Below are 24804 nucleotides of genomic sequence, written 5' to 3' on the forward strand. Positions count from 1 at the left end.
TTCAACTTCAAATACAAATGAATAATTTAATATTTTGGTATAAATGTCCCATATATAAGTGTGCTAAAAATTACTTGTTGTATGTCTGAAATTCAAATTTAACTGGCCATACTGTGCTTTATCTGGCAATCATAACCACAACACAAACACATGTAATAATAGGTGTGTGTAGACTGTAGTAATTTTTATGTTAATTTTGGAGATTTTGTCTGTGTAGGAGAGAGAGAGGTTGAGAGAGCAAGAGAGAGACAACAAATCTATCAGTAAAACAAGAACTGAGAGTAAGAAAAGAATCATGAAATCCACTGGAAAAAAGTATCCATATTATCCCTAAACACATATGCTTCCCAAAATACACAGAGAGCTTACTGATTTTTTTTTTTTTTGAGACCGAGTCTTGCTCTGTCGTCCAGGCTCATTGCAACCTCCATCTCCCGGGTTCAAGCAATTCTTCTGCCTCAGCCTCCTGAGTAGCTGGGACCACAGGCACACGCCACCATGCCTGGCTGATTTTTTTGTATTTTTAGTAGAGACAGGGGATTTCATCATGTTTGCCAGGCTGGTCATGAACTCTTGACCTCAGGTAATCCACCTGCCTCGGCCTCCAAAATTGCAGGGATTACAGGTTGAGCCACCACATCTGGCTGGTATTTTTTTTTTTTTTTTTGAGACAGAGTCTCGCTCTGTTGCCCAGGCTGGAGTGCAGTGGCGCAATCTCGGCTCACTGCAAGCTCTGCCTCCCGGGTTCACGCCATTCTCCTGCCTCAGCCTCCCGAGTAGCTGGGACTACAGGCGCCCGCCACCATGCCCAGCTAATTTTTTGTATTTTTAGTAGAGACAGGGTTTCACTGTGTTAGCCAGGATGGATACTTTAGAATCCAAAATTGAGATAAAAAAATTTTAAGGAAAATTTTCTTTGTGTTTGTGTGTACTAATATACTATATATATATATATATACACACACACATTAATATAATATATATCATAAAATATATATTTAAATAATACTACCTCAGGATATTGTTGTATTATAACAAAGTCTTTTTGAAATGTGAAAACAAATATTATTAATAATAATTTAAGCATTGAAAATAAAACACAAGTACAAGGTTCTTTCACACCTGCTTCTTTGCACCTGTAAGAATAACACTCAACTAACACAGTACGGCACTTTCAGATGTAGACTGAGTCTTAAGTTTAAAGTTCCAGGCCTTCCAAAAAACATTTCAGAAAAGTTACCACTAATTGTGAATCAAATACAGAGAACACTTCACTAAAGAGGAAGCTGTAGCCATTTTATAGAGGCTTTCCTTGGCCACACTGTTTTCAAAGATAGGAATACATAACCACCTTAAAGAAATGTGTTGCAAAAAGTATGATGGTCATATTTTCCTTTTTCAAGCCTCTGTGTCACTACAAACCTAACCCTCACATTCTACTGTGAAATCTATACAGTTGATTCTTGTTATTCATGGTTGTTATGCCTATAGTGTTGCTATGAAGATAGAATTAGCAAACACTGAGTGATTGTTCTTAGGGGAAATACAAGGTTAGGTTCCTGTGAGCCTCTGGTTACAACATTTTTGTCCACAGATCAATACATAATCTTGTGTTATGGGTGTTTCTATTTTAAAGAAAATGTATTGGCTGGGTGCAGTGGCTCATGCTTGTAATCCCCGCACTTTGGGAAGCCAAGGTGGGAGGACTGCTTGAGCCCAGGAGTTCAACACCAGACCAGGCAACACAGTAAGACCTCATTTCTAAAAATTTTTTTTAAAAGAAAACTTACTGGGGCCTGGCGCAGTGGCTCATGCCTGTAATCCCAGCACTTTGGGAGGCCGAAGTGGGCGGATCACGAGGTCAGGAGATTGAGACCTTCCTGGCTACCACAGTGAAACCCTGTCTCTACTAAAAATGCAAAACAAATTAGCCGGGCATGGTGGCGGGCAACTGTAGTCTCAGCTACCTGGGAGGCTGAGGCAGCAGAATGGCGTGAACCCTGGAGGCAGAGCTTGCTTTGAGATCGCGCCACTGCACTACAGCCTGGGCGACAGAGCAAGACTCCGTCTCAAAAAAAAAAAAAAAAAAGAGAAAACCTATTTGATATACATTATTGTTTCATTAACATTGAAGTTATGGCCAACAGCAAAATTATTCAAGCCTGAACAAAGCCGATGTAACACATGTATTTTCTCCGTGAGACACATCACAGCTTCTGGTGCTTGGGGACCCTAGACAGCACTTCAGCACCATGCATGGGTGCCATTTTAAGCCATGAAATCACACATGAAATATAAAAAATGTGGCATCAAATAGATGAACGGACACTTGTTTATGGTATGAGAACTAAAGGAAGTGAGCAGAGTGTCCCTTTGTGCCAACTCAGCTGGGAACATGGGCTTCGGGGAATTCAAATTTTTTGCAGTCTGTGCATGCCCAAGAATGACCCTGAAAGCATTTTCAGTACTGATTTGAGATTACAAACACATTTTAGAAAGGATGTGAATTCACACATACAGAATCTGTAAATAATGAGGATTAACTATATTTAGACTTTAGAATGTATTGTATACAATTAAACTTACACTTTAGGATCACTAACTAGACAGTCCATTTCTGGCTGAGAGGGGCTACGTCTGGTTTTGCTTGCCGTTGTATGAATCACTCAATCCACACTCTATCTAGTCCCACCAGTCACTGTTGTGCTATATTTATGTGATAGGTTGTCCCATGAATACTCATTCAGATTCTGTTAGGGTATTCCACAGAAGGTCAAAAATCAGCAAAACTCTGGACCACAAGTATTTAAAAATTCCTCAGGCACCAGTCCCCTAACCTCCTTCCCCAATCAACTGGCTGGTCCCCCATTTCCAAACACAAAGCCCAGCCCATCCCAGCGTTCAGAAACCTGTCTCCTTATTCCCTGCTGCATGTGCGTGGGCCTTCAAAAAGCCTTTGTGAAAGCTCTAGCTGCTGAATATTTGATGAGCAACATATGGTTGAATGATAGAATCAGTTACTGCTATTCAAAGACAGATGCAGCCCAATCAGCACCTTGTCACTGCTCTCAGCTCACTCCTATGGGACAAGTGTTGGCTGAACTCTCATTTTTATGAAAATGTGGTCGGCACAGCCTGTATCCTTGATCATGGCCTTCTAATAACCTGGCTGTTGAATGAGCTGGGGGATAAATAAGTAATCAATCCTCACCTACTACACAGTCAGCTAACAAGTAATCGTGGAAGTGAGTGATTGCAAGCGTCCAGGCAGCTACATGGCAGGTGCTCCTTTGCACCCTGGCTCTGCTGGGTGCTCACTCAGGTCTTGTCTCTCTATGAGCCACTTTCTGGGCTCCCTTCATCTCTTGTTCTCCTGAGGGCCTGGCCTCTTTCTAGCTCTCAATACAGGATAAAGCAGTTAGGAATTATGTCGACTATTTAGTTCTGCACGGAATGGTCACGCCAAGGAGGCCAAGGCAGGCCAGGACTTGACAGATACAATCTACTGTGCAGTGCTCCAGCAGCCAGGCTGTAGAGAAGCCACAGAAGAGGGCTGAGGAAGGTGGAAGAGGAAACGTAGAGGGGTATCTGTGGGGAGCCAGGGTTCATCTTCAGGAAATTGTGTATTGCTCCAAAACTTGTCTTTGATATGCTCTCTCTTACTTTTTCCTGCAAGGCCACTGCTAGCCCACTCATGGGACTCCTTAATATTCTAGTTTATGCAACTCAGAACTACAGTATTAGGTTTTGGTAGCAAAACAAGGACCAGATTTCCATCTTCACTCATCCTCTCCATGGGGGCGTGTGCAGGGCACGGCCTGTCCAGCCACACTTAGGAGCCCCGTTTTCTGCACGTGCCTCCCTGGGGTCCTCCTTACTCCATGGTACCTCCCACCACTGCTGCCCTTGCTCTCAGAGAATGGACGCAAACTTGTCAGAGCTGTTGGATGGTCAGCTAAGGTTGTGGATACAGACACAGTGGTGGAGACTGGCAAGTGGATGATTCACTGGGTGAGCATTCAGGAATAGCAGTGGGATGGGGGTGGGGAGCAAGGTTGGAATGGAGTAGGAGTCAGGGAGCCGCGCAGTGCAGCAGAGGCTCCTGCCTATCCCACAAGATGGCCCAGGGGAATTGTCCAAGAACAAGGCAAGGGGCAAGGGGACAGGGACTCCTCTCCTCCCTCCCCATCCCCCAAATTCCATTCTTGGAAATGAGAGCCACATCCACAACAAAGAGGAGGCAAAGCTTGGATAAGGCAGATCCTTTTAGCAGAAAACAGTTCCCAGAACAGACACAGCCATGAGCTTTCAGCCACCAACACTCCAGGCAATAGGGAGAATCGAAGTCTTGGTCCTAAGGAGGAGGGCACGGGGGGAATCTGGGGAGAGCAGTACAGCAGCCACTACACTGGGAGTTACGGCCTTTCTCCATAACGGCTAGAGTATGGCTTTGTCAGGTGTCCCTGCATCTTAAAAGAGCAGTTGTCATTCCGCAGATGCTATTAGACCCCAGGGAATGGGAACATAATGATGGCGACATTGATGTTTGAGGGTGACATTCCTTTGCACCCAAGTGCAAAGGGACCTGTAAGAGTTAATGGCTGGCCAGGTTGCCAGGAAAGAGGAAAAATCGGCATCTTGAGGACGTGAAATCCACATGCAATCCTGCACACACGCATGCTCAGGTACTCCAGGCCTTCCTCCTGCATGGTCTGCAGCTCTGAAAGCGGTTCCAGGCCAAGCCACCCAGTGCCACCTGCTAGAGCGGGGTGTAGAGAGTCAAGAGCACAGCAGCAGCCACTGCCACCAACAGCATGTGACACCTTTTCAAGCCTGAAAGCCCCTGCTCTTGACTGCCCGAGGAGACTATCAGTGACTTTCCCCAATACCCCTTAAGGGCACAAAATACTGGCAAGCAAAAATGCAGAAAATAAATCTAGGCAAAATTAACTTTTTAAAAAATGGAGAAAGGGAAGAGGGAAAGAAGAAAGGACAAAATGGTGACCTATAAGATTGAAAAGACCTGTCTTACAGTTAGTTACTCATGGCTCTGGTGCCAAGCGGACTGCCTGGCCCATTTCAGACACTCAGTAATGCTTATTCTGTGACCAAAGGAAATGAATGCATATTTTGTACCAATATTCTCAGTGTGTTTATTTGTCTTCCCTGCTTAATGCTGAGGAAATACTAAAAGGCAGCTTAAAGCACAGTAATTGTCTACTTATATGTTGGAAGGCAAGTGCACAACATGCATAATCTCTACATTTATCTTCCCTCACTATTAATTTTATGGTAAGATACAGAAGAATGAGGGAAAGGCTTATATAGATAACTAAATTATTTATATTAGAAGCTTTCACTCACTGAATCAATTTTTAAAACTGATAGTTTCAGGAATTATTCAGTAGCCTCTGTGTGTTTCTTAATTTCCTTATCTGTAAAACATAAATAATACTATACCTGTCTCATGGGTATGGAAGCATTACATGAATTACTATGTAGAAAGCTTGGGACAGTTGCCTGGCATATAGCTATACTGTGTTTCCTGTTTATTCTTCTTATAATTAATAATCAGCACTTTTTGAAAGTTAAATATAAATTTTCATCTCAAAAGGCTATTTCCTGTGAATCAACTCAAATTCAAGTGGGTCTGCTTTGGCAAAATAGCTACAGATGAAGGAAAGCTCAGATGCTTTAATAAATGATTCCATCAGAAATTAGTCTCGTCCAGGCTTTGAAGCAAGTCAGCTTCAAAAAAACTGAAATAAATTGACTCAAACAATACATAAACAAATCAGCTACAGGTAAACACCTTTAAAGGGAAAATAACCCTAAGAAGTCAAAGGAGGAGCTACAGTTTCCTCCTCTTGAGGGCTTTATCCATCTCTTCAGCACATATCAGGCCTGATGAGTTCTTGTGAACAGCACTGCCAGCCCCTCAATGTTCTCTCCAGGATCAGTAACAAGCACTCAACATTCGAGGAAGCAGGAATCCGAGAATTCAAGTAACTTGCTGGAGATTATGCAGTGAATAGATGGCAGAGCCAGATTAATATTCTGGGGACCAAGGGTCTGTCTTCTTTACCTTTGTATGCCCAACTGCCTGGTACAAGGCCTGGTAGAGCAGGCACCGGGTAATGTTTGTCAAATGAGTAAATGAAGGAATGGTAACTTGAAGAGCTGATCAACAAACTGATACCAACTCAAGTGAACTAACTTAACTGTAATAACAGGGCAGCATTTAAATAAAAGGTGATATGGTTTGGCTGCATCCCCACCCAAATCACATCTTGAATTGTAGCTGTCATAATTCCCACATGTTGTGGGAGGGACGCGGTGGAAGGTAACTGAATCGTGGGGATGGTTTCCCCCGTACTGTTCTCACGGTAGTGAATAGGTCTCACGAGATCTGATGATTTTATAAGACATTTCCCCTTTTGCTTGGCTCTCCTTCTCTCTTGCCTGCCACCATGTAAGACATGCCTTTCGCCTCCCACCATGATTGTGAGGCCTCCCCAGCCACGTGGAACTGTGAGTCCATTAAACCTCTTTTTCTTTATAAATTACCCAGTTTCAGGTATGTCTTTATCAGCAGCATGAAAACGGAGTAATACAAAAGGTGAAGTCATATTTTAGATAAAGCTTATTGTAGCCAAATAAGGCAAAAAGCTTGGGGCTTCTGAAATATTTTCTTTAGTAGTATAATATGACCTAGTGTTTCCTAAAATGAGAATTATATGCTGCCTGAAACTCCCTCTGTCTGAGTAGTGTATGCCCAATGTAAGGCAACAATGGAATATGACATCTGTACCATCCCAAGAAAGAACAACTAAAATAACCTAAAAGACCCACATTAATTTATTTAAAAATTCAAGAAACAGGCATCTAATTTTTTTTAGCACTCCTTTTGGTGGTGAGCTGATATTGATAATAAAACACCTAATAATTCACTCAATTAAATATTTTCCTGTGTTTTGCTTTATTATGACATAGTAAAACATAATAATAATAATAAGCCTAATGATGTAAGGACTGTTTTTAACCAAAACCAGATGCAATCAGCTTTAAATATCTGCTACTATTTCCTTTTTGATGTCTAAACATGTCTTTACAAGTTACAGATCGCACTGCCTCTTCATGCAGGCAAATGGAGCATTGTTTTTCTTTTCTGAGGGGCCATTAGTGACCTGGCAAAGTGTATGCTGGGTCAGAGCCTCAGGATAAGGTGCTTTTGGTGTTTATTTTACACACACACACACACATACACACACGTGATTACTTATAGGATTAGTACAACTTCCTTTTAAAGTAAAACCCTTGTTTTGTTCAGAGTAGAGTAAAATAAAATATGCTTTTCTATCTTCTAAGGACTTTGACAACAGGTTACAAAAGTTAACTTGATCTGCTAAAAATTTCACTTGGTTACAACTGTCACCAAAGCACAGTAAGCCCCTCCCTTCCTACCCCTTTCTAATTCTTCCTCTCCAAATGTTGGAAAAGATCCTAAAAAACTATATATTATATATAAATATATATATAATTAATAATAACTTTTGAGTGTAAATGCAAGGAAATATAGCAGGGGAATTGCTACTTTGCTCAAGATAACAAAGAAAATTTACCAGGTTTAAAAAAAAAAAAACTCAAATGATATTTTAGAAACCTACTCCTTTCATAACAAGGAGGAGAAAAATCTTCTCCACAAAAGCACATATTGAAAAAATATTTTGGGGGCAAGGCCTGAAAGGGTTGGCAGTGTGCAGTTCTGTTATTATTCCCGTGGCTATTTTATGGGCCTCAGCAAAACACTGGGGCCATTACCTGTCTTCTGGTTACTGCAGGAGAGCTAGCCATCACAACCCAACAGAAGAGACTTCAGAAAAACCCACACAGGCACCAGAAGTCCTTCCCTTTCATCTGCCACTGGGGGTTTTGTTCTCATCTATTAGTGTTGTCCAATCTTAGAGAGCATTCAGAACAAAGGCTCTCAGACTGAGAATGAGTTCTTGGATAAGAAGACAACTTTGTTCTTAGAAATAATTAACACAACTTAGACAGCAACCATCACTTAGGATGTGTGTGTGTGTGTGTAACATAAACATTTCATATACGAACTGATTAGATGACGATTCTTCTAAAATAGTCTGGCTGTAGGACGATGGCTAGTGTTGCCCAGGAAGTGTAGTCTTGTGATTTGGAGCATATTTCTTCTCAACTAGCCCCCAATAAATAACTGATTCTCCCAAGAAAGAAGTAGATATGACCTGTCTATCTATTCCAGCCTGCAAGAGCACATATTCACAAAGATAGCTTGTTGGCAGGACTAAACAAGAAACAGAAACAATTTCCAGCAGAGAGTAAATGTCACACTGTAGCTGGATGCGTGTCCCCTATCTCAGACTGTGGCCACTTTACTGATAATATCAGAACTATCAATTATTGTGAGTAAATGGAAGGATGTTTCTGTAGTTCCTGTTGAAACCAACTGAAAAGGGCTCTGGACTTTGGACAATTTCAGAATCAAAAACTAAGAATTTATGATCTGGTGCATGACTGAAGGAAGCATCTATGCCAGCTTTGTGGGTAGGACCTCCATGGACACCTGGAAAGGCTTGGTGAAGTGAAGCCACAAAAGAAAAGCAGGAAGTAGACTGACGGAAATGTATCAGATCTCACTGAGGCAGTTTCAATTTTTTAATAGGAGAAAAGAGCTTTAATTTCAGTGCCTCCTTATGTGGTATTCTTAGTTTAAGTGATTTTTATTCCAGTTAACTTCATAATTTTTTTTTTCATTTCAGAATGGAGGTTCTGCCTTTGCAATCAATGGTTTTTCTATTCTCTAATACAATGAGTTAGTGTATAGAGGGTACTTAGAACAGTACCTGGCACATAGAAATGTGACATAAAATTCGGTGCTTCGGATAAAGAACCTCTCCAGATTAATCTCTGAGTCTCTGGGCTGTCCCAAATGGATACTGCTTGACTTTTACAGTCAGGATTCTAGGATGAATCCAGTGAGTTAACACTTCCTCAGGATGCTGCCTTCTCACCTGGGTATCTCATTTCATAACATGTGAGATCACATATATTCCTCATGGAAAACTACATAGTTACTCCATGTGTATTCGCCCAGCTGTTCTCATTCAAATAAACCTCAAGCCTCCACATTCATGATGAGGAGTCACCTTTAAACGCTTTGTTTTATACAAGTCTTTTTTTAAATTTGACAAGTCTAATTTAATCAGTTTAGAGAAATAACAGCATCACTGGAGTAAGTAGGTGGCTTTCTAAGATTGCTACATTGAAAGAGTTACCACTCAATAAGATATATAAAATCTAGTATGTTTGAGAGGTGACTTTAATTAAGAGCAGTGTTTTTCTCCACCTTCTTTATCCTCTACAAATCCAAATATAGTCTTTTGTGAAGAACAATCCTTCAATTAATATTTGGTGAAAGAAATAATTGGTCACACTTAATAGGATATATTATCTATGTAACATACAGGTATGTGATGATCAATCTGCACCAATGCATATTAAAATATCTCCCTTAAGCATACTCACATTATCTCTCCAGACCCTTGTTCCCAGAGACTGGTGATGTATCAGACAACAAGTATTTATTAAGTGACTAGGTTTCCTTCTTTCTTTGCAAATTTGCAGGAGTGTTAGCTCTGTCATCAAGGGCATGAGTCAGAACAATACAGTGGCTAAGAGTGTGGCTCACCCATGCAGCACCTGGGTGTCCTGCAGCTTGCTATGAACCCACATGGAACTCAGTCTTTGTCTGTGACATGAGGATTATTGATCATAGTAACAGCTCCCTTAAATGTGTGTTGTGAAAATTAAATTAATAAATGCATGTAAATAATTATGTGAACTTAGTAGAGAGGGCTATTGGCTCTTTATTGACCAATCAATTAATCTAAGTATTATGTAACTAAAAATTGGACATACCAGCTGTATCTTGGAGTAGTACCCCAAAAACCTTGGAAATTACATATTTCTTTGCTAATATTTAGAAAGCACTAGTAAGATCCTATAGTAAAGACTGGCTATAGTCACACAAATGAGAATAAGATTTCTAAGTCTAGCTCACTCTGACATTCAAAGTAACAATGTTATGCTTCAAAATAATAATAATAACAGCCCACTTAAAAATTTATTAGAGACGGCCGGGCACGGTGGCTCACGCTTGTAATCCCAGCACTTTGGGAGGCCGAGGAGGGCGGATCATGAGGTCAGGAGATTGAGACCATGGTGAAACCCCGTCTCTACTAAAAATATAAAAAATTAGCCGGGCGTGGTGGCGGGCGCCTGTAGTCCCAGCTACTCGGAGAGGCTGAGGCAGGAGAATGGCGTGAACCTGGGAGGCGGAGCTTGCAGTGAGCCGAGATTGCGCCACTGCACTCCAGCCTGGGCGACAGAGCGAGACTCTGTCTCAAAAAGAAAAAAAAAAAAAAATTTATTAGAGACACGGTTTTGCAACATTGCCTAGACTGGCCTCCTGGGATCAAGGGATCTTCCCACCTTAGCCTCCCAAGCAGCTGGGACTACAGACAGGTGCCATTGTGCTGGGCATGTTAGCCAACATTTATCGAGCACTTATTGTGGCCTTTTTCCATATTGCATCTGTTTTAATCCAAACAAAATACACTCTTCTACCATATTGACCAGTATGTGGCACTCACTATATCATAAGTTATAAGGAAACTGTTTCGAGTTAAAAGACTTAATACCTCAGGCTGGGTGCAGTGGCTCATGCCTGTAATCCCAGCACTTGGGAGGCCAAGGCGGGTCAGGAATTCAAGACCAGCCTGGGCAACATGGTGAAACCCCGTCTCTACTAAAAAAAGAAAAATGTAAAAATTAGCCAGAGGTGGTGGTGCGTCCCTATAATCCCAGCTACTTGGGAGGCTGAGGCGGGAGAATTGCCTGAACCTGGGAGGTGGAGGCTGCAGTGAGCCGAGATCACACCACTGCACTCCAGCCTGGGCGACAGAGTGAAAACCCATCTCAAAATAAACAAACAAACAAAAACCTTAATACCTCATTAGTTTGCAATTCTTGGGCGACCTAACCTGAAGTTAATTATACATTAGTTAATCAGTTTAATGCAGGACAATCTCTATCCTAATGCAAGGCACAGTTTGTGAAGAGCAAGAAAATGTTCATCTGCTTCCATGCAGTATTACATACTTAAATAAAATGCCCATCCTTGTAAGTGACAGCATAAAACATTTTTAAGAGTCTTGATTTCTTTAATTACTCATGATCCTGCAATCCCAGTTAAATCTAAAAGCCAAATCCCATGGCTTATGATACCCTAAGCTTCTGTCTCCAGAGGACTGCTGCATGCAATAACTATTCTCTAATGTTTGCTATTATGAAGATTGACATAAGCATAAGACTAGACTTAGTTTCATACATTCATCTAAAATCCTAGACACTGGAAACAAAATTCATTCATTCTACAAATATTTACTGAATGAATGCCTGCTATATATATCAGGCACCCTTCGGGCAAAAAAGCATATCCTTGCCATCTTGATGTTTATATACTAGAAGGGAAAGACATTCTACATAAATGTATTAACATAAAACCCTGACTTGGTTTACAGTGAGATGCTCCTAAAAGGCTGAGGAACCAAGGCTTCCTGCCAAACACTCCCTCATTCTCCAGTGAATACTGTGAAAAAGAATATTTATTTTCAACCCGTAGCCCCCACCCTGTGGAGATATGAAAGAATCAATGTTGGGAAAACTGAGAGTTGGATACGGTTGAGAGAATGCCAAGCCTAGGGAGAGGAGCATGGATGAGATGATCCTGGGGTTTGGGGGACTTGCTAGACTGATGAGGCACTCCTGCCTGAGAAACCGGAGGGCAGAAGCTCTGGGAACTGCTTAGCATTTCACCGAGGGGCAGCCGGGCACGGTGGCTCATGCCTGTAATACCAGCACTTTGGGAGGCCAAGGCGGGCAGATCACGAGGTCAGGAGATCGAGACCATCTGGCTAACACGGTGAAAACCCATCTCTACTAAAAACACAAAAAATTAGTCAGGCGTGGTGGCAGGCGCCTGTAGTCCCAGGTACTTAGGAGGCTGAGGCAGGAGAATGGCATGAACCCCGGAGGCAGAACATACAGTGAGCCGAGATCATGCCACTGTACTCCAGCTTGGGCAAAAGAGTGAGACTCCGTCTCAAAAAAAAAAAAAAAAACATTCACCAAGGGGCAGGGGCAGGGTCGCCCCACAGAGGCGGTTTGCAGGAAGAATCAAGGGGGGAAATAAAAGAACTGAGTGGCAGGGTGTGCAAGTCCAGTTCTTGCTATGGATTTGTTGCACAAATAATTTTGGAAAGGTATAAATACCAAGAAAAATAAAACCTGCTCATAACATGAAAAATAAATGTGGGATGAGGGTATGTCAGCTTTAGTTAAGGAGGTGAGGGAAGAGGTTTCAAGGAGGGACATTTAAGATAAACCTGAATTCTGGGAGGAGACCAACATTCAAAATCTGGGGAAGAGAATTCCAGGCAAAGGGAGCTGTGACAGCACAGAGGTGCCAATTCAAACTAGGGTGAACTCTACAACTAATAACAGTGACTATTTGTGTAGTAATTTTATATTTTGTTTTAAATTATGTCTGCTTATTTGATCCCCACAAAGCCTAATAACCCTGAGGGATTTGGGTCTCCAGTTGCAGTGGGGGAAAACTTGACCAAAAGAAGTGACACCCAGGCCCGGGTCAAGTCAGTTGCAGGCTAGGCCTCTGAGCTGCGCTGGGCCTGGGCTGCAGCATCTGGCCGAGTGTGTGCACCCTTCCCGTTGTGTGTGCCCTTCGCTGGGTGTGATGGCCACTTCTGTGTCAAGTTCCCACCACCTCTGTGCTGACTCCTCTGCCCTCTAGCTCCATCAGGGACAAAGGTTCCTGCTTCAAGGACCTTCTGAGATCTGGTTCCCCAGCAACAGAGGCTGAGATGGATTCCTGGGGCAGGAGGGTTATGGGGCAATTCCATTGCAGGGATACCTGGCAAGGAGTGAGGAAATCCAGACCCCACAGAGGGACAGATCAGACTGTCATGCTCTTGCAATGGGGGCCTCAGCTGCTGGGATGCTCTGGAGCTGCCACAGCCCTTCAGAGACTTTCCAGCTTTGAGGCCTCGGCACCCTGTACTGAGTGGTCATTGGGTCCAGGCTGCCCCTGGCCGGGAAGGAGAAGTTTGTGTAAAGCAGCACCCTTCAGCCACCCCCAATTCCCAGGGAGGGATTTTGCTGAGAATGGCCAAGGAAACACCTCCCAGCTGCTGGGAATGGCAGGCTCAGTCCCAAATCACTCCATTATATCCACTGCACACAGCTCTTCAGAAGGAATTCTCACAGAGAGAAGAGCCTCGAGAGGAAGTCAGTGCAGATGGAACTACGTTTTTGGAAATCTAGGCTTTTAGAATTCTTAATTTGCTATTTCAGATCTTCAAGTGTGTAATTATCTCAGCAGGTAAGGCCCCAACCAGAAATCAGGAATCACTCTAAGCATTTTGAAAAGAGAACATTAAATAGAGAGGATTGGTTACTGAAGGGGATGGACCAAAAGGAATGTTGAAGCAAGTGGAACATCAACAAGGCAGGAAGGCTGCAGGGGGCCAGGCAGGGGCATGAGCAGAGCTCAAGAACGAGGGCCATCCAAAAGCTGCTAGACCCTCGGAGAAGGTCCAGAAATGGTTCTATGTACAACCAGGCCTCGCCTGGGCCTCTTCACGGTCAGCTGTGTCCATTAGCCTTTCCAGGTGTCCATGGAGGTCCTACCCACAAACCTAGGATAGACACTTCCTCCAGTCATGCAACAGATCATAAATTCTTAGTTTTTGATTTTGAAATTGTCCAGAGCCCTTTTCAGTTGGTTTCAGCAGGAACAACTATCAGTCCATAAATCCCATCTGTGAGTAACTAGGAATATTCTGTGCATTGAATGAAGACTGAAGGGAGAGGACATTGGATAAATGGTGGGTACTTAACTAATGACTAGCTTGGGATGTTCACAGCTGATGGACACAGCTGACAGTGAAGAGGCCCAGGCAAGATCTGGTTGCACAGAGTGCCATTTCTGGACCTTCTCCTGAGGGTCTAGCAGCTCCTGGATGGCCCTCGTTCTTGACCTCTATTCATGCTGCCCCCTTGGCTCCCCCCCAGCCTTCCTGCCTTGACAATGTTCCAGTTGTTTCAACATTCCTTTTGGCTTCCTAAATCTTCCATCCCCTTCAGTAACCAATCTTTTCTGTTTAATGTTCTCTTTTTAAAATGCTTAGAGTGATTCCTGATTTCTAGTTGGGGCCTTACCTACTGAGATAATTACACACGTTAAGATCTGAAACAGCAAGTCAAGAATTCTAAAAGCCCAGGTTTCTAAAAACAGGAAGTCATTTAGTCAAATCCCTGTCTTTTGATAATTCCCTTCACAACAGTATTGTAAAGTGATTTTCTGGTTCTCTGTTAACTCTTTCTTTGCTGCTTTAAGTTGGAAACAATAGCTTGGATTTGCAGGGAGGTGGATTTCAGGCTGATTCAAGAAAGAACCATCTGATAATACTATAGACTTCCCAGGGCCACAGATAGCTCCCTGGTACCATTAGTATCTAAGAAGAAACCAACTGACCAGCCAACGTGGCTATTGTAGAATATTCCACCACTGGTTGCTGCAATATACTTGATAACTCCTAAAAGCTGTTCCAACTTTAAAAATCCATGATTCTGTAAGTTGCAGCCCTCACTAATCAGACAATACCCACCAGTTAAGTGTACTGAGCCTACAAGCATTTTTAAAAACAAAATTCTTTCACGTTTTGTCATATAACTAACTGCTGATCATCTTTCTTCTACAGCACAGTAGTATGTAAGGCTTTGCAACAAATCATCAGCTTAAACATAGGCATGGGAAAGCGTCTAATAATACTCAGATATTCTTTGTCCTGTTGATGGCACTGAGAGCAAAACAGTGGACAGCCCTGGTCTACAGAACAGTGGATAGACTGAAATTTTATGTTTAAGACTGCCCCAAGACAGCAACATTTGCTGCTCACCAGTATCCGTTGTTCTGCAGCCTCCGCTGCTGATACCCAGGCAAACAGGGTCTGGAGTGGATGTCCAGCAAACTCCAGCACACCTGCAGCTGAGGGTCCTCACTGTTAGAAGGAAAACTAACAAACAGAAAGGACATCCACACCAAAACCCCATCTGTACGCCACCATCATCAAAGACCAAAGGTAGATAAATCCACAAAGATGCGGAAAAAACAGAGCAGAAAAACTGGAAACTCTAAAAATCAGAGTGCCTCTCCTCCTCCAAAGGAACGCAGCTCCTCACCAGCAACGGAAAAAAGCTGGATGGAGAATGATTTTGACAAGTTGAGAGAAGACTTCAGATGATCAAACTAGTCCGAGCTAAAGGAGGAAGTTCTAACCCATGGCAAAGAAGTTAAAAACCTTGAAAAAAAATTAGACGAATGGCTAACTAGAATAACCAACACAGAGAAGTCCTTAAAGGACCTGATGGAGCTGAAAACCAAGGCACAAGAACTATGTGATGAATGCACAAGCCTCAGTAACCGATTTGATCAACTGGAAGAAAGGGTATCAGTGATGTAAGATGAAATGAATGAAATGAAGCGAGAAGAGAAGTTTAGAGAAAAAAGAATAAAAAGAAACGAACGAAACCTCCAAGAAATATGGGACTATGTGAAAAGACCAAATCTACGTCTGATTAGTGTACCTGAAAGTGACAGGGAGAATGGAACCAAGTTGGAAAACACTATACAGGATATTATACAGGAGAACTTCCCCAGTCTAGCAAGGCAGGCCAACATTCAGATTCAGGAAATACAGAGAACGCCACAAAGATACTTCTTCAGAAGAGCAACTCCAAGACACATAATTGTCAGATTCACCAAAGTTGAAATGAAGGAAAAAATGTTAAGGCAGCTAGAGAGACAGGTCGGGTTACCCACAAAGGGAAGCCCATCAGACTAACAGCTGATCTCTCGGCAGAAACTCTACAAGCCAGAAGAGAGTGGGGGCCAATATTGGACATTCTTAAAGAAAAGAATTTTCAACCCAGAATTTCATATCCAGCCAAACTAAGCTTCATAAGTGAAGGAAACTTTACAGACAAGCAAATGCTGAGAGATTTTGTCACCACCAGGCCTACCCTACAAGAGCTCCTGAAGGAAGCACTAAACATGGAAAGGAAAAATCGGTACTAGCCACTGCAAAAACATGCCAAATTGTAAAGACCATCGAGGCTAGGAAGAAACTGCATCAACTGACGAGCAAAATAACCAGCTAACATCATAATGACAGGATCAAATTCACACATAACAATATTAACCTTAAATGTAAATAGGCTAAATGCTCCAATTAAAAGACACAGACTGGCCAATTGGATAAAGAGTCAAGACCCATCAGGGTGCTGTATTCAGGAAACCCATCTCACATGCAGAGATACATATAGGCTCAAAATAAAGGGATGGAAGAAGATCTAATAAGCAAATGGAAAACAAAAAAAGGCAGGGGTTGCAATCCTAGTCTCTGATAAAACAGACTTTAAACCAACAAAGCTCAAAAGAGACAAAGAAGGCCATTACATAATGGTAAAGGGATCAATTCAACAAGAAGAGCTAACTATACTAAATATATATGCACCCAATACAGGAGCACCCAGATTCATAAAGCAAGTCCTGAGTGACCTACAAAGAGACTTAGACTCCCACACAATAATAATGGGAGATTTTAACACCCCACTGTCAACATTAGACAGATCAATGAGACAGAAAGTTAACAAGGATATCCAGGAATTGAACTCAGCTCTGCACCAAGCAGACCTAATAGACATCTACAGAACTCTCCATCCCAAATCAACAGGATATACATTCTCCTCAGCACCACACCGCACTTATTCCAAAATTGACCACATAGTTGGAAGTAAAGCACTCCTCAGCAAATGTAAGAGAACAGAAATTATAACAAACTGTCTCTCAGACCACAGTGCAATCAAACTAGAACTCAGGATTAAGAAACTCACTCAAAACCGCTCAACAACATGGAAACTGAAAAACCTGCTCCTGAATGACTGCTGGGTACATAATGAAATGAAGGCAGAAATAAAGATGTTCTTTGAAACCAATGAGAACAAAGACACAAAATACCAGAATCTCTGGCACACATTCAAAGCAGTGTGCAGAGGGAAATTTATAGCACTAAATGCCCACAAGAGAAAGCAGGAAAGATCTAAAATTGACACCCTAACATCACAAAAGAACTAGAGAAGCAAAAACAAACACATTCAAAAGCTAGCAGAAGGCAAGAAATACTAAGATCAGAGCAGAACTCAAGGAAATAGAGACACAAAAAACACTTCAAAAAAATCAATGAATCCAGGAGCTGGTTTTTTGAAAAGATCAACAAAATTGATAGACCGCTAGCAAGACTAATAAAGAAGAAAAGAGAGAAGAATCAAATGGATGCAATAAAAAATGATAAAAGGGATATCACCACCGATCCCACAGAAATACAAACTACCATCAGAGAATACTATAAACACCTCTATGCAAATAAACTAGAAAATCTAGAAGAAAAGGATAAATTCCTCGACACATACACCCTCGCAAGACTAAACCAGGAGGAAGTTGAATCTCTGAACAGACCATTAACAGGCTCTGCAACTGAGGCAATAATTAATAGCTTACCAACCAAAAAAAGTCCAGGACCAGATGGATTCACAGCCGAATTCTACCAGAGGTATAAGGAGGAGCTGGTACCATTCCTTCTGAAACTATTCCAATCAATAGAAAAAGAGGGAATCCTCCCTTACTCATTTTATGAGGCCAGCATCATCCTGATACCAAAGTCTGGCAGAGACACAACAAAAAAAGAGAATTTTAGACCAATATCCCTGATGAACATCAATGTAAAAATCCTCAATAAAATACTAGCAAACCTAATCCAGCAGCACATCAAAAAGCTTATCCACCATGATCAAGTGGGCTTCATCCCTGTGATGCAAGGCTGGTTCAACACACGAAAATCAATAAACGTAATCCAGCATATAAACAGAACCAATCACAAAAACCATATGATTACCTCAATAGATGCAGAAAAGGCCTTTGACAAAATTCAACAACCCTTCATGCTAAAAACTCTCAATAAGTTAAATTAGATATTCATGGGACATATCTCAAAATAATAATAACTATCTATGACAAACCCACAGCCAATATCATGCTGAATGGGCAAAAACTAGAAGCATTCCCTTTGAAAACTGGCACAAGACAGGGTTGCCCTCTCTCACCACTCCTATTCAACATAATGTTGGAAGTCATTTTTAAAGCACTTTATTGTGAACGCACACACAACCTTCTTTCTTTGAAAAAGGAGCTCCAAACCGTAGAATAGTAGTTGCCTGTATGCTATAATCTTGTTTCTCAGGCCAGAAACTATTCTGTTTATGCTAATTCCTTTAGGAATAAGGCTGTGGTGGGTGGGGTCCCATTAACAATGTATTTTTAGTTTTATAAGGATTGCATAAACTCACATTTGTCTACCCTTTATATGCATTGTGTATTAAGGATTTAGGTGACTTAGAATTACTGTTATTTAGAGACAGGAAAATCAACATGCCATCTGCAGTCATAACTACTATGATGAAAGATCATAATATGCCTTATGAAGTTTACAGAGAATGAGAGAATGGGAAAGACAGAGTCATTATTTGTTGCTCTGTGTACACCGTGGTCTTTACTTCTTTTTCTAAAGAGTTCATCACTAACAAGGAAATCACCAATGACCTTTCCCACACCACTCCATAGATGGGGTCAAACAACTTCCTTTTCCTTTCATGTAAACATACGGCCATTGCACTCACCTACAACATTTGGCACAGACCGTACTTCTCATAATGGTAGTGTTTTGAAAAAAAGACAATGTATTAAATTAATTCAGTTTGGTTTAATTTTAATACTTGTGACAGAACTTCAAGTTGAAAAATTCACAAACCAGAGCATGTTTCCTAATTAGAGCCTCATAAATTATAGTCATCACTCTATATTCTATGCCTTCAAGTTCTTATACAGTAACCAGAATGGGAGCTGAAGTGTTGCAGAAACACACTTGACGAACTGCATCTCCAAATCAAATTATTCTCTTTCGTTATGTTATTGAGACATGTTTAAGAAACCTCAACTAATGTACGAAGTTATGGCTGGGACCAAGCTTCCTGTAAATGGCTCAGAAATGTCAAATACTGCTCAGCCTCTTCCAGTCGCCACCACACTCTCCCCACGACCCAAAAGACAAATGCATGTACCAATGTTGTCATGCCATTTGTCTTATTTTATTGACAATACTTTGAGTTAGTGTTAACTAGCCAAAACATTCCAGTGATACTGCCATGCTTACTATGAAGCCCTGATAGGGAATTTGTTAACTGTGTAAGTGACAAACATGCATCACAAACAACTTCAAACAACTTCTATACAGCTCTAATTAGTGTAGTTCTTAAAATGTTTGACACCCACTCCATGCCATACTAGCCCTGCTGCATAGATAACATCTCTGCCGTTGGATAAAGGCCATCCCAAGGAGCCCAGCAAAATACATTCAGACCTTATAACTCTATGGTATGCAATAACAAAATTCTCTTACCTTGCATCGTTGTTTTTGTTGGTTCTGAGAACAGAGGAATGAGCAAGAGGTAGATAAGGTAGACAAAGGAGAGCCCATTGTATCGGAATGCACATGCTGTGGGTGGGAAGAGAGAAGAGAGTGAGAAGATCATTAACAAAGGCAGGTTGACAAAACCAGGAGTGCATAACAAAAAATGGTCTCAGATGTCACTGGATCAAACAGTGTCACCTCCTGAATAGATATGTCAATTAAGAAGTAATAAATTAGGTATTTATTCTATGTTCATCACTGTGTTGAGCATGACGAGAAACAGATAATTAAAATACATCATCACTGGTCTTAAAATCTAACCAAGAAATCTGAAGGTAAAAGACAAAACTATTAAAAATAATAATAGCTACAATAATTTAAGGGATACATAGTATAAAAAGATGTAAATTGTGACACCAAACACATAAAATGTTATTGGGGGTGGACCATAAAAGTGCAGACTTTTTGTTTTTTTGTTTGTGACTGAGTTTTGCCCTGTTGCCTGGGCTGGATTGCAGTGGCATGATCTCGGCTCACTGCAACCTCTGCCTCCTGGGTTCAGGTGGTTCTCCTGCCTCAGCCTCCCAAGTAGCTGGGATTACAGGTGCACACCACCACACCTGGCTAATTTTTATAAATTTAGTAGAGACGGGGTTTCGCCATGTTGGCCAGGCTGGTCTTGAACTCTTGACCTCAGGTAATCTGCCTACCTCAGCCTCCCAAAGTGATGGGATTACAGGCGTGAGCCACCGCGTCTGGCCTAGTGCAGACTTTTTATATACAATTAAAGTTAAGTTGTTATCAGTTTAAAATACTCTGTGATACTATAAAATGCTTTATGTAAGCCTCATGGTCACCACAAAGCAAAAACCTATAGTAGATACAAAGTAGACAAAAAGTACAAAATCAAAGCACACCACTAGAGAAAAATCACCAAATCACAAAGGAAGACAGCAAGAGAGAAATAAATGAACAAACTGAAGTACAAAACAATCAGAAAATAATAAACAAAATGACAGTAGTAAGTCCTTAGCTACCAATGATTACCTTAATACAATGTATACCATTAGGTGATGGTTACACCAAAAGCCCAGACTTCACTACTAGGCAATATATCTATGTAACAAAACTGCACTTGTACCCCCTAAATATATACAAATAAAAAAGAACATTTTTTTCCTCCATTAGGCCCTATTAGGCCAGTGGAGAAATCTAGCAATAAAAGGCAAATATAAGCATACTTTCTTTAAGAAAAAAAAAATTACCTTGAACGTAAATGGATTAAATTCTCCAATCAAAAGACATAGCTTGGATGAAAGAATTTTTTTAAAGACCCAAGTATATGCTGCCTTCAAGAAACTCACTTCACATTTAAGAATACACAGAGACTGAAGGTGAAAGGATGGAAAAAGATATTCTATGCAAATGAAAACCAAAAGACAGCAGGGATAGCTAGACTTATATCAGATAAAATAGACTTTAAGTTAAGAACTATAAAATGAGACAAAGAAGTAGAGGGATCAATTGTAATGGTTGTAAATATATATGCACCCAAGATTGGAACATCTACATATAAAAAGCAAATATCAACGGATATAAATGAAGAGATAGACTATAATGTAATAATAGCAGGGACCTCAATATCCATTTTTACAAATGGACAGATTATCCAGACAGAAAATTAATAAGAAAACATCAGACTTAAACTACATTTTTGACCAAATGAATCTAACAGACACATACGGAACATTCTATCCAACAGCAGCAGAATACACATTCTTTTTTTTGTTTGTTTGTTTGTTTTGAGACGGAGTCTTGCTCTGTCCCCCAGGCTGGAGTGCAGTGGCACGATCTCAGCTCACTGCAAGCTCCGCCTCCCAGATTCACGCCATTCTCCTGCCTCAGCCTCCCGAGTAACTGGGACTACAGGCATCCGCCACACGCCCGGCTAATTTTTCGTGTTTTTAATGGAGACAGGGTTTCACTGTGTTAGCCAGGATGGTCTCAATCTCCTGATCTCATGATCTGCCTCAGCCACCCAAAGTGCTGGGATTACAGGTGTGAGCCACCACACATGGCAGAATACACATTCTTCTTAAACACACATGGAGTATTCTCAGAATAGAGCATATGCTAGGTCACAAAATAAGTCTCAACAATTTTAAGAAGACTGAAATCATATCAAGTGCCTTTTCCAACCACAATGGTAAGAAACTAGAAATCAAAAACAGGAGGAATTTCAGAAAATTTGCAAATACATGGAAATTAATACGCTCCTAAACAGTCAATGAGTCAAAGAAGAAAGTAAGAAAGTAAAAGGGAGATTAGAAAATACCTTGGGATTAGCAAAATTGGACACACAACATACCAAAACTTATGGAATCCAGCAAAAGCAGTTCTAAGAAAGAAGTTTATAGCAGTAAATGCTTACATAAAAAAGAAGAAAGGGCTGGGCACGGTGGCTCACACTTGTAATCCCAGCACTTTGGGAGGCCGAGGTGGGCGGATCACGAGGTCAGGAGATCAAGACCACAGTGAAACCCCGTCTCTACTAAAAATACAAAAAAAAAAAAAAAAAAAAAAATTAGCCGGGCATGGTGGCAGGCGCCTGTAGTCCCAGCTACTCAGAGAGGCTGAGGCAGGAGAATGGCGTGAACCCAGGAGGCGGAGCTTGCAGTGAGCCCAGATCACGCCACTGCACTCCAGCCTGGGTGACGGAGCAAGACTCCTTCTCAAAAAAAAAAAAAAAAAAAAAAAAGAAGAAAGATCTCAAACAACCTAACATTACACCTCAAAGAACAAGAAAAAGAAAAGCTAACCAAGCCCAAAGTTGGAAGAAGGAAAGAAATAACAAAGATCAGAGCAGAAACAAATGAAATAGACACTGGAAAACCAATAGAAAAGGCCAACAAAACTATGAGTTGGTTTTTTGAAAAGAAATAAAATCCACAAACCTTAGACTCAGAAGAAGAGAGAAGATGCAAAAAATTAAGATCAGAAATGAAAGAGGAGACATTACCACTGATTTCACATGAATAAAAGGATTACAAGAGATTTATATGAGCAATTATACATTAATAAACTGGATAACCTAGAAGAAATGAATAAATTCCTAGCAATATACAACCTACCATGATGGAGTCATGAAGAAATAAAAAATCTGAGCAGACTAGTGAAAAGTAAGGAGATTGGAATCAGTGATAAAAAGTCTCCCCTCAAAAATAAATGAATAAATAAATAAAAGCCCAGGACTTGATGAATTCTACCAAACATTTAAGGAGAAATAATACCAGTTCTTCTCAAATTCTTCCAAGAAAATTAAAGAAGAGGGAATACTTGCAAAGTCATCCTATGTGGTCATCACTACCCTGATACCAAAACCAGACAAGGATAATACAAGGAAAGAAAATTACAGGCCAGTGTCCTTGATGAACATAGATGCACAAGTACTCAACAAAATGCAAGCAAACCCAACTCGGCAAGGCATTAAAAGGCTCCTTCATCATGATCAAGTGGGCTTTATCCCAGGGATGCAAGAATGGTTCAACTTACCTATAGCTGTCAATGTGATACACCATATTAACAGAATGAAGAACAAAAACCATATATCTTCTCAAAAGATGCAGAAAAACTATCTGACAAAATTCAACACCCTTCATGGTAAAAATTCTCAACAAATTACATATAGAAGAAATGGACTTCAACACAATAAAGGCCATGTGTAACACACACACAGCTAATATCACACTCAACAATGACAGTTTAAAGCTTCTCTTTTAAGACCAGAAATAAGACAAGGATGCCTACTCTTGACACTTCTATTCACTGTGGTACGGGAAGTCCTAGACAGAGGAATTAGGCAAGAAAAAGAAATCAATACATCAAAATTGGAAAGGAAGAAGCAAAGCAAATTTGTCTGTTTGCAGATGACATGATCTTATATTAAGAAAGCCCTAAAGATTCAACCAAAAAATTGTTAGAACTAATTAATTCAGTAAAGTTTCAAAATACAAAATCGACACAAGAAAATCAGTAGTATTTGCTATATGCTAACAATGAACTATCTGAAAAAGAAATTTTAAAAATCCCATTCACAATAGCTACAAATAATACTTAGAAATAAATCCAACCAAGGAGGTGAAAGACCTATAAATGGAAGAATATAAAACATTGATAATAGAAATTGAAGAAGACACAAATACAGTCATGGACCTCTTAGCATCAGCAATATGCTCTGAGAAATGCATTGTTAGGTAGTTTTGTCCTTGTGGGAACTGTGTGCTTACATAAACAGAGATGGTATGCCCTACTGCACACCTAGACAATATGGTGTAGCCTACTGCTCCTAGGCCAAAAACCTATGCAGCATATGTTACTGTGCTGAATACTACAGGCAACTGTAATACAATGGTAAGGATTTATGTATCTAAAGAAAAAGTACAGTAAAAATATGGCACTATAATCTTAGGGGACCAACCCCACAGACTGTCAGCATTCCTGCTTGGTGACTATCAAGGGGCATGGAGATCAAGCCCTGAACAGAGATGTTAGTTGAAATAATAAGAAAAAATGAACTCTCTGAAGGAAAGAACACTAAAGAGAGGCACGAAGGAGGCAGGTGTTTGTCTTAGCTCTGACTACATGTGGGATGAGAGGGGGCAAGCAAACTGGCACGTAGGAAAGAAAAAAGCAGCAGAAAAATTCGAGACGGATATGAGAAAAACCAGGAAAGCCTAGCTTCACAAAGGGAAAGGTTCTCACAAAAGAAGTCCACTGCAACGGGGAGACTAGACTGTTGTGACTGCCGGTAAGGATGTCCTTGCAGGCCCTCGCAGAAGGGCTTCAGCCCAGAAGGAAGGAAGGAAGGAAGGAAGGAAGGAAGGAAGGAAGGAAGGAAGGAAGGAAGGAAGGAAGGAAGGAAGTCAACCTACGAAAGTGCAGTGAACGTGCTGCCACAACCAGGAAACTGGAAGCAAGAAGGGGAGGCCTGGGAGACTGAGCAGAGGACACCAGGGAACAGACTGGGCCTAAGTGCTCCTGGTCACAGAAGTGCTGAGCATCAGGGACTAGGGTGCAGTCCAGGCTGAGGGGACACACCAGG

At 41.1% G+C, this 24804-nt stretch overlaps 1 protein-coding gene across 2 annotated transcripts in view; it reads right to left on the reverse strand.

Annotated features, from left to right (window-relative positions):
* PIEZO2 (piezo type mechanosensitive ion channel component 2) overlaps nucleotides 1–24804 on the reverse strand; it is a 475806-nt gene that overhangs the window by 374034 nt on the left and 76968 nt on the right. For both annotated transcript variants that reach the window (XM_030810771.1, XM_030810770.1), the window contains exon 2: nucleotides 19692–19787. In XM_030810771.1, coding sequence (XP_030666631.1) covers nucleotides 19692–19787 — 96 coding nt within the window. The remainder of the gene's footprint in view (nucleotides 1–19691; nucleotides 19788–24804) is intronic.

The sequence above is a fragment of the Nomascus leucogenys genome, chromosome 4 (assembly GCF_006542625.1).
Source record: "Nomascus leucogenys isolate Asia chromosome 4, Asia_NLE_v1, whole genome shotgun sequence".
NCBI lineage: Eukaryota > Metazoa > Chordata > Mammalia > Primates > Hylobatidae > Nomascus > Nomascus leucogenys.